General features: G+C 49.0%; 1 protein-coding gene across 1 annotated transcript; it reads left to right on the forward strand.

Annotated features, from left to right (window-relative positions):
• The first annotated feature begins 940 nt into the window (after positions 1–940).
• Positions 941–9,500, forward strand: PRDM14 (PR/SET domain 14). The gene is made up of 8 exons (XM_062633127.1): positions 941–1,151; positions 1,347–2,119; positions 2,485–2,533; positions 2,614–2,771; positions 2,920–3,190; positions 4,588–4,790; positions 6,494–6,595; positions 8,776–9,500. The coding sequence occupies exons 1-8, from the start codon at positions 941–943 to the stop codon at positions 8,998–9,000; spliced, it is 1,992 nt and encodes a 663-aa protein (XP_062489111.1). The 3' UTR covers positions 9,001–9,500.
• The last annotated feature ends 1,019 nt before the right edge of the window (positions 9,501–10,519 follow it).

Here is a 10,519-nt window from a genome sequence, read left to right on the forward strand (position 1 = left end):
TTGTCTTCCCAAGTAACCATTACATGTGATGGAGTCCTGCTTTCCTGGAGATGGCTGAACACATGCCTGTGATGGGAAGTGGTGAGTGAATTCCTTGTTTTCTTTGCTTGCACACATAGTTTTTGCTTTACCTGTTGTCTTTATCTCAATCTCACTTTTACTCTTCAGTTTTCTCCCTCATCTCAATGCAGGGGCAATGAGTGAGTGACTGTGGGCTCAGCTGCTGGTAAGGTTAAACCATAACCACTCTAATGGCATATAAACCTCCAGGAGTCAGGTCTGGCTGTGTTTGTTCCCCTCTGCAGCTGTGTTTGGTGCAGTTTGTCTTTGTGCTGTGCTGTGCTCAACGAAATCCTACACTGCTTTGCTCCAAGAGGGACTTATGGGTGCAAGTCCCCAAGCTCTCTACAGTGCAGCTCAACCCATCCTGGCCCTTTTCTCCATGCCTGCGTGTTCAGTGTCCCCCAGGCAGGGGCTCTGCAGTAACCCACCCTCCATGGGGTTTTGCCCTAGACTGAAGATTTCTCCATCTCCCTGCACCAGCAGGGATGACATCCTCCAATGACAAGGTGCACACCTGGCCCCCTTGAATCCTGCAGCCCCTTCCAGGTAACCTTGTTATAGCAGTTGTAGCATGTAGTCATGTGGGAGGAAGGGGAGATTAGAAGAAGGAGAAACCCACAAAACCTAGGATGAAACCCTGCAGAAGGGGTTCACCCAGCACCTCTGCAGGGGGCAAGGGCCAGATGTCTTCCTCTGGCCCCATTCTGAGCAGGTCCTGGCGTAGGCCTGGTTATGGAACCAGGAAAACCCCAGCAACAGCCCAATGTCCTGCCAGGCACCCAACAGACAGCCCCAAGGTAAACTAAAATCACCTCAGCAATGCCTGTGAAACCTACAGTGGCTGAGGGTGTGCTGCTGTATCACTGGAATTTTGGAGATGAGTTTTGATTCTCTGTATCCAAACCCTACGCCTGGAACCCCCGAGACAGTGCGCGGGAGCCGTGGGTCCGGCTGGGGAGCACGACGGCCCCCGGGCCTGGTGCTCACCCACAGCAGTAGGTGCTTATCCGTAGAGAACATCGTTCCGGCACACCGGCCTCCTAGTCTGGGAAGCGGCAGAGCCACCGGCCCTCCGGCCGGGTCCAGCGGTTGGGCTTGGAGAGGCAGGGGGCAGAGCAGGCGGCAGGGGAGGTGGGTCCAGGAGGTTGGGTATCCCCCCCCTGTCCCTCCGACACCGCTGGCCTCGACGTAGAGAGGGGCGGCCAGGCCGCTCCGGCAAAAGCCGCGACTCCGCCCCGGAGTAGGGGCCTCCGGTCTGGGCAGCCCCCCTCGCCCACTCCCAGGGCTGCGCGACCCCCGGGGCGGGCCGTCTGCGCCTGCCCCCCCTTATCCTCCCTCCCCGGCGCATATAGCCGCGGGGTCAGCCCACTCTCCCCGACGGCGCCGGGCGGCGGACAGTACCGATCGGCTGCTCCTGCGCCTCTATCCCACCCCGCAGCGGCACCCCCAGACACACCCGGGTGTCTGCCTCTCCGCTTCCCGACAGCTCGCTCCCTACCTTCTTCCCTTCCCGCCCCGCCCCGACATGGCTCTGTACCTGGCGGGCGAGTTTGTCCCCGGAGACTACAGAGACGAGCTCGGGACTGCCTACTACCTCCCTTTCCACCCTCCCGCCCAGTACTTCGAAGCGGCCCCCGACTTCTTCCAGCCCCTAAAATCCCTGGGTGGGATGCTCCCCGCCTCCCCGCCTTTGCCCCAGTACAGCTTCAGCAGGGCCCCCACTTTTCTGAGCCAGCCGCCCCCCCTGCCCGCAGAGCCCTTTCCCGGTCTCCCTTTGCCCCACTACGCCAAGCCGCAGGACCCCTTCTCTCCCAAGGAAGACTCGCTCGTCGGGGCAGGGGCCCTTGGCTCTCCGGCACAGCTCTATTTGAGCGCCCCGCACAAGGCTGCCCGCAGCCCGGAGGCCGGAGCGCCGGAGGGACAGAACCACAGGTACCACTTCACCGAGGAGGAGCTCAACACGGTGCTGTACGGGGCGCTCCGGAGCAGTCAGCTGGCCGGGAGCATCCACGCCATCTCGGGGCCCCGGTTGCCCCCTGCCAGCACGGGTAAGGGGGTCTCCTGCTTGTGCGCAAGGGGCTGCCTGCGCAAGAGAGCCACCGAGGAGCAACAGGGCGGAAGGTCGTTCCTTGAGGCCGGGTGTACGGTGGGGTCTGGGGACAGTCCCCAGAGTGGGGTGCGGGTGGTCCCGCCGGAGCCATGCCCACCGGACATCGCCGAGGGCACCTCGGGCTTCCTTTCCCCGTAGTTTTCTTGCATTACGAGCCCATGCCGGGAAAAAACGGGAGTGATTCGGGCTTCGGACGCCGTCGGGCCCAGCAGGACCCGCTCCCCCTGCCCCTCTGCAGCTGCACTGCCGGCTGAAGAAGGGGTCCCTCTTCTGCAGGTGCTGCGGACTCCTTCTCTGGAGGTGCTGCGCAGTTCTCCTGCGCCCCGCTGCTCAACAGGGACTCGCTGCAGATGCCGGAAGGTAGGGGCCCGGCGCTGCCAGCGCCCCGCTCCGCGCCCAGCAGTGGCCAAGCCGCGCTCAGCGCGCCCTGTTCCCCGCAGGGCTCTCGGTGCTGCAGGTGGAGTACGGGGACTTGTCTCAGGTCGGAGTCTTCTGCACAGACCCCATCCCCAAAGGAGTCCGCTTCGGCCCTTTCCAAGGCAAAGCGGTCAGCATCAGCGAGATCAAGATTTACGACGACAACTCACTGATGTGGGAGGTAGTGGAGGCACCTCTGGGCTCGGCCGCCCCACTCCCTTAGCCTGCGAGAGGGGCTCGGCCCGGTGCGGGGGGTGGATCGGTGCGAGCGGGACATGTGCGGGAAGGAAGGATCGGTCAAACTTGATCGGGTTCTCCCTGCTCTCCAGATCTTTGAATGCGATCGCCTGAGCCACTTCATAGACGGGAAAGGTGCCTCTGGCAACTGGATGTCTCTGGTGAACTGTGCCAGGTACCCCGAGGAGCAGAACTTGACAGCTATCCAGTGCGAGGGGCAAATATTCTACGAGAGCTGCAAGGAAATCTTGCCGAAGCAGGAGCTCCTGGTGTGGTACGGAGATTGCTACGTGCAGTTCCTGGGCATCCCGATCAGCCTGAAGGACGGGGAGGAGCGGAAGAAGCATCCGGACGACCCCGAAGGTGAGCCTGCCAGCCCCTCGTGCCCATGGTCCTGCGTCTGGCCGGGGGTAGGCTCGCACGAAGGGAGGTAAAGGAACTCGGACACCACCTTTTTCCATCTATGTTTTACTTCGAACGCTCCCCAGTCCTTGCGGTGAGCCAGTGTCAGGGTGCCCGGGCCTGCCTGCCCCTTCTCTTCCCTGCAACTCCAGTATCCCGGAGCAGCAGCTTCCTCTCGGCACGGGGGACCGCACCGACGGCTTCTGCCAGCTCGGTGCAAAATTCTCCTCGTTCGCGTTTCCTTGGGGATCTGAAATTGTTCGCCCGACGGCTGTAAAACACCTGGTGGTGCGGGGCTGGGCCGCCCTCGGCTCCGCGTAAGGGAAGGGGGCACGCGTTTTGAGACGAGAGGGACTTTTAAGCGGCATTCTGGTTTTGGTCCTGTTTTATCTTATGATCGCACATGCCTGCTTTTATTATGTTTTTCGTGCAATTAACACTCAGTAAATGTGGCAGGCAGAAGTCGTTGAGATCCAATAATGCCGGTATGGCTTGCAGATCAAATGTCAAAACACGCTTATTCCCGGAATAACTGTTTATAATGCGAAAAAAAAATAAATGTCCTTCTTATAAGCAAAGCTTATGTACGGGGAAAACGGGTGTATGCCAGCGCAGGGCAGGCTGGAGTGGGAGAGGTGCCCCAGTGAGGCAGAGAACTAGACTGGCACGGGAATTTAGCAATGTTGTCTTCAGGTGCCTGGTTCAGGTAAATCGTTCGTTTCATTTTAAGGCTTAAGCCAAAGCTGCTTTTGTTAACGGCAGAAAAGGATGCGTGAGCGTTTGAAAAATATCCAGTCACTGTTGTTCCAAATTCAGTGGTTGAGAACAGTGTTAAATACAAAAGAAAACCAAATAAATGTGGTTTTGTCCGGCAGCTTTTTAAAAACCATCTAGAAAAACCGTGCAAGTTTATTTTTCTTTTGAGGACAGGACCTGAAATTTACGGACAATGTTAGTATGAGATACCTGGCAGTGTTTCTGTGTGGGGAGATACTTTTGCATGCGACTTTGAGTTGTTTTTTCACATTCTCTCCCTGTTTTGGGAGAACCAAGGATGAGCCCCTGTCCTTGCTGTAGTCAGTAGCTAAACCCGGTGATTTTACCAGGCTGTGGGCTGCAGTTTACTCCCCCCCGTTAGAAAGGTAATAGGCAAGTGGAGCAGTGAGAACCGATGGGTATTTTGTTAATGGTTTTGCCAGAATCCATTTACCCTTAATGTCCTCCCAATAAGTTGGGAATTTTAAATTGGGACTTATAATTCCCAACTCGGTACCAGCTCTGGGAATGCAGCAGGTTTGAAAGGAGCCCCTGGCGCTGCGATGTAACTCCGAGGTGGCCCTTTCCCTTCTCCCGTACAGAAGCCGGGGAAAGCTTTAAGTGTGACCGCTGCGGCAAGGTTTTTGCCTACAAGTACTACCGGGACAAGCACCTCAAGTACACCCGCTGTGTGGACCAGGGGGACCGCAAATTTCCTTGTAACCTCTGCAACCGATCCTTTGAAAAAAGAGACAGGCTGAGGATCCATGTTCTCCACGTTCATGAAAGACATCGACCTCACAAGGTGAGCCTGCCCCTGGGTCACTCCGCAGGTACTGGCTCTTTTGAGGGGACTAATTACGGAGTCTTTTGGCTGAGGGTAGGATGCTGGTGGTCTCCCTCCTCCAGTTGCCCTGGCAGCTCTCTGGAAGGACCACTTTGCCTGTACAGGAGGAGTTTATCCTGTGCAGCAGAGCTTAGTTAAAGAAATTTGATGGATTTACATTGGGAAAATAAACCCCACAGTCTCAGCGAGACCTTTAAAAGAAACTATTTCTTTTGAGCTCTTTGGATGTTTGCCTGTGGGTTTTGCTACTTTTCTGACATGGTGTGGTGTTAACTTATGTTTGAAGGTACTCCACTTGTCCTGGATCTGAGGAGATGATGTCTCTTATCCCTCATTCCCTCCGTTCAGCCTGAGAACCAACAGACTTCTGTGTCTGTTAAACAAAACAGGAGCTAAAAGGTTTACAGTCAATGGAGAGCAGATTTTCAATTTATGGAAACAAATAATTGCTGAGATACTTTCCTCATCTGTGCCAAACACCTCTCTATAGCATCAGTTTTCTCTATGATCACTGGGGGTGGAAAACCAGACTTCCTGAAGGCCTAGGAACATCAAGTTCCAGTGCTTGAAATGGGCCTGAAAAAATCCTCAAAATACCTATTTTATAGATAATCTTGCAGTAATGTAAACTTTTCAGGGAAAACTTTTTCCAACTAAATCAACAATATTACAATGTCAGAACATCAGAATGATTTAGTTACAGGTGAAAAATATTCTATTAAACATGAGGCATTGAATACCATCTAATTCTTATTAATTTCATTTCCTAGAGCATTTGTTGTGAAATGCATATGAAATAAATACTTTAGAACAGCAGTAAGATGAAACTTACTCTGAATATATCACATCTATATGAGAATGATCAACTCAAAAAAAGCAGAGATGGAAAATGTCAGTAAAAAATAAGCACCTTCTTTCAAGATCAGTCATAGCTTAGTTTACTTTGAACTTCTGAAAGATAATTTCTTTCCAATTATTGTAGGGAGAAATTGGTTTGGGGCTCTTATAAATTGCACTGAATCAATGCAAGTCTCTCAAGTGACTCTTGTGAATTGGTTTTGTCCTGCTGGCTGCTGCACAGCAGCTTGAGGATGCTACTTGTTTCACTCCTGCCAAGAGGCACTTCTGACAGGTCAAGCTGTGGGCTTAAGTGTGTGACCGACTCCCCATTTCTGAAAAATAAATGGTATTGTTTTAAGATCTAGTTCTAAGATTTATTATAAGATTACTTTAGTATTTTTAGTTTAAAATTAAAAGTAACAGCTGGAGCTTGATTTACATTCTGAAGAAAGTGATTTTACATAAATGCTTGATTTTGATTACTGTAAGTCAGTATTGTCTTGTGTTCTGAAGCACGATTTTAAATGAAACCATTTTAATAGCACAAAAAAGCTTTGACATTTTGAATGTTTTTTTCTTTTTTTTTAAAAAAAAAAAGTTCTTAGAACCAGATAAAAATTCTGACTGTATTTGAAATTGTTACTGCTTAAATTACTAGTGTGTGTATATGGGTACATCCATATACATGGATATATGTATATAGATAAATACATATAAAAATACATAGGAAAATACATGCACATACTCTATATACCTATTTTTTCTTTTGAACTATGCTGTTTTGTGCTTCTTTTTAACATTATCCATTTTTTCTTTCCCAGTGCTCAGAGTGTGGAAAGAGCTTTTCTCAGTCCTCCAGCCTGAGCAAACACATGAGGGTTCACTCTGGGGAACGCCCCTACAAATGTGTGTACTGCAACAAGGTAAGGCAAAGCCCCATCTGTGCTCTGCTGCATCCCCCTGTCCTCTGCCATGCTTAGCAACACACTGGACCTGCAGGGAGGTGACTCTTTCCATGCTCAATTTCATTTTTTACAGGTTATTTTTCTGCTTATTTTCTGTTTTCTTTCAAGAAAATGTCTTCTATTTAAGTTGACAACCAGATAAGTTGACTATATTCTGGGCACAGTTGTGAGCTGAAGTGACAGAGCTGGCTCAGACTGAAGAAACATGTTCTGGTCTCCTTCTGTTGTGGAATTTGTGTTTCATTCTAGCTGAGAGAATTGCTGTGGGAAAGGATGTAGGAAAGCTTGAGAGCATTTCGATTGCCATCCAAGGCATACAGATAGATGCAGTATTCCCCTTTCTCATCAGATAGGTAGGTTTTGATATTACTGGCATTGTTTCTGGAGTGCAGTGAATAGATTTGCCCCATAAGCTGAACCTGCATGATACAACTGCGTATGCTTGAAGTAACAGGGCCATTGATGTGCAACTGGACATGGAGGTTTCATTAAAAAAGAACATGAGTAAAGTCATAAAGCACTGATCAAAAATGTGCCTATCTGTGATGCTCACAGCAGGGATGATTCAGATGAGCTCTTCCAGTGTGAGAAGTGACAGCTTTCCCAACAGACAGAAGGTGGATGAACATACATGCTGCTGAGGGTGAAAATAGATAGGGCTCCAGGTGCTATGGGAGTGTCCATGCAATGCAGAAGCACTGTTGTCATGTAGCAAGGTCCTCCTGATCTTGGAGAAAGAGAAGTTTTGTTAATGACTGGCTGGACTAACACAGAGCAGAAGTGTCCTGTACTTAAAGAAGATCCCTTTAGCTATTGCATTTCTTTCTCTCCCAGACACCCTAAACACTTGTAGGCAGAGTTTAAGATGAAATGTCATCCTTTAATCTTCTGATCACAGGGAGAGGTGGCAAAGCTTTACAGACTGCTCTCTGAACAGATCCCTTAAGACACATGGGACCCTTGACCAGCGTGCAGCCATTTTGGTAGACTGTTGCATATTGGATCAAGTTAAACCTTTAGCCCTACGGCTGCAGGATGCTGCAACTATCCTGGGACATAGCCAGCATTTCTGTGACTGGAAAGCCAGGCGCTATTTTAAAGCATCCTCATCTGTGCCTCCTATTGCTGTCATGGTTCCTCTTTGCCTCTTTTACCTCTAATGATGGCTGTACTCCAGCACTGCTTTGCTTTCCTGGGCTCATTACTCATTACCTGGGTGACATTGTGATTAAAGCAAAAGTCTGAGGCAAATATCACCATTCTGGCCCTTAAGCATACTTTGGCCCTCTCAATATACACCTTCAGGGACTTTTATATAGGAATCACACATCTGTTTGAGCTCTAAGGTTCTTAGTGAAACAATATCTGACATGTATTGTTTTATGCTGTGAAAACTTGTGATGGTTCAGCAACATAATGGTACTAAAGAGGATTTATTTTGTGTGGTCTGCAAATAGTGAGGGGCCTGAAAGTGTCTCTCTTGGAGGAAAACAGGGGGAAACACTCAAAACTTTGCAGGATTCCTGCTCCAGTCTTGGTGAGAGGGTTTTCTCCCCAGATAGAAAATGAGCCTTTACAAGGGGAACAGAGTGTAGTTGTGCACACTTTGCTCCTCAGGTGTGTGTGGGGAACCAGGCTGGAAGGTCTGAGTGAAGGAAGAGCAGAGTATGATGGAGTGGGGAAAATGAAACCTCAAAAGATGGATGCTGAATTGCATGAATGAATTCTGGCACCTGAATCCCCAGGTGCCCAGAGTATGTGAATACAGATCTGACTTTGAAAATAAAAACTGGAAGGAAAAGCTGCATTATTTTCCCCAAACATAACGGAGCTGCAAAGCTAATTAGAACTGTATTGACTTCTCACCCCTTGACATGTAGAAGATACTTATTGGTATCTGGTCAGAAATCTTTCTCTGAGATTCATCTAATTCCATGGACTCAGCCACATCCATATAGCGATAGCTGTTGGCTTCTGGTTCCTTGTTGCTGTGAGGTTGGGTTTTTTACCTTAAGTTATCTGAGAATGTTATTTGTGGACTTAATTTCAGAGTACAGTTCTTCTGATGGGCCTGAATTAGCTGAACCTGGGAAATACGTATGTGAAAATGGATTACTTTCAACTCCTTACCTTTTCAGGCATTCACGGCGTCCAGCATCCTGCGCACTCACATCCGCCAGCACTCAGGAGAGAAGCCCTTCAAGTGCAAGTACTGCGGCAAAGTCTTTGCCTCACACGCAGCCCACGACAGCCATGTGAGGCGCATGCACAGCAAGGAGGAGTGCACTTGCTCCGTGTGCGGCGTGCACTTCCTGGGGCAGGAGGATTACCAAGTCCACCTGAAGGTGCATGATGCTCATTAGTCAAGAACCCTGTGGACATGTCTTGGGCCAGCTTATGTGTGTATCTGTCTATATGTGTATGTGTTTGTTCATAGTTTTGTGCACATCGCAGGAGGTGACACTTACCCTCATAGTGACTCTTTGGGTACATTCAGTCCTCTGGACCCTGGGCATAGTTTCTCACCTGGGTGCACTGATGCCACCCTGGACTGGGGTAAAATCCAAGATATGCTACCCCACCTTCCCCTTCTCCCATACATTAATTTTCTCAACAGAGAAACACAGAGAGGAGGAATTTCACCTCCCACGAACCTTTTGTGCACAAATACCACTGTGAAGAGTGTTTCCATGTCTCTAATGTACCACATCTGTGGACTGCCTGGTGCAATGCATACCAAAACTTGTGTGAGGGATGATTTTAACAAGTGCATTTCCCAAAGCCAATTTAACCTCTTTGTTTTGTTAGGATGCATGACCAAGTATGGGGTCTACTTCACCTTAACCTGCAAGTCTTTTATGTTGCTCTATTTAAATGTGAACTGCTTCAAAGATACTGACTACTACACCAGCGTTAGGGGTATTTAATTCCTTCATTCAGCTGCTGGACACTGAGAGCTCCAGGGCATTGAGACCCCCTCTTCTAGAGGATGCTGATTGGCCATGAGGGAGAGGAGCAGGGTGTGATGAGTAGCTGCCAGTTAGCAGAGATATTGCAGGTTGGCTTTGCCTTCTCACAGATGAGAGGACCAAATGTGAAGATAGTCCCAACCACCAATGAGTGCTCAGGTGGGTCATAAGCAGTTGAGTGGCCTCATAGAAATGTTTCATTCTGGGCCCACGTGGGCCTTTGTTAAAAATCTTTAACAAAATAGCATTCCCTGGCAATGTGAAATATCAACTTGACGGAGGCTTAGCAAAAAGCTGGAAGCATCACTGAGTATAGAGCGTGCTGTAATTAGCACATAAGTCTACTTTATCACTGAGTGGGCCAGCATAATTCGCAGGGGGCTGTACATTCAAGAGGGGCTCCCAGTGTCAGTGGGACTTTGTGTGTCATCCAGGGGGGATAATGGAAGCCCTTGCTGGAGTTGGTTGATTAGCACAGGTAGCTTGATGTTACTGAGATAATGAGATTCCCTTTTAATATCCTAGATCTGCTAGGATTTAACAAGGACTTTGCACATAAGAGAGAAATTTTATTTTGTGCCAACCTTAAAAACCTCTTTGAATACAGCATAGAACTAGGAAAAAAGTTACCTGCGCATTTAATTGTACTGTGTAGATAATGTTGATTTGCACTCTTTCTTATGCAGTTTTTATTGTAACTTAACTTTCTCTGCCCTCATTGTTTTCCTGGTAAAAATATTAAAATATTTACAGAACCACCTACTTGTAAGTAAAATACTGAGCACAAGGAATGGCTTCAAGGTGCTATGAATTGCAGTGTTAGCTTCCCAAGCAGGTAATTTCCTTGTTTCTTGTGAATGAGGGTTATTTAAGTGGTGTATCTTCTGTAGTGCATTTACTTCTGCTTGAAGAA

The sequence above is a fragment of the Pezoporus occidentalis genome, unplaced genomic scaffold (assembly GCF_034315485.1).
Source record: "Pezoporus occidentalis ecotype Australia unplaced genomic scaffold, CSIRO_AGI_Poc_V1 ctg4, whole genome shotgun sequence".
Lineage (NCBI taxonomy): Eukaryota > Metazoa > Chordata > Aves > Psittaciformes > Psittacidae > Pezoporus > Pezoporus occidentalis.

Bases quoted from the DNA above. Each gene is read 5' to 3' on its own strand.
- PRDM14 (XM_062633127.1), top strand. From the start codon at position 941: ATGAGTTTTGATTCTCTGTATCCAAACCCTACGCCTGGAACCCCCGAG. The intron at 1,152-1,346 runs GTTGGGCTTGGA...GCCCACTCCCAG, and splicing joins CCCTCCGGCCGGGTCCAGCG to GGCTGCGCGACCCCCGGGGC. The intron at 3,191-4,587 runs GTGAGCCTGCCA...TCTCCCGTACAG, and splicing joins GCATCCGGACGACCCCGAAG to AAGCCGGGGAAAGCTTTAAG.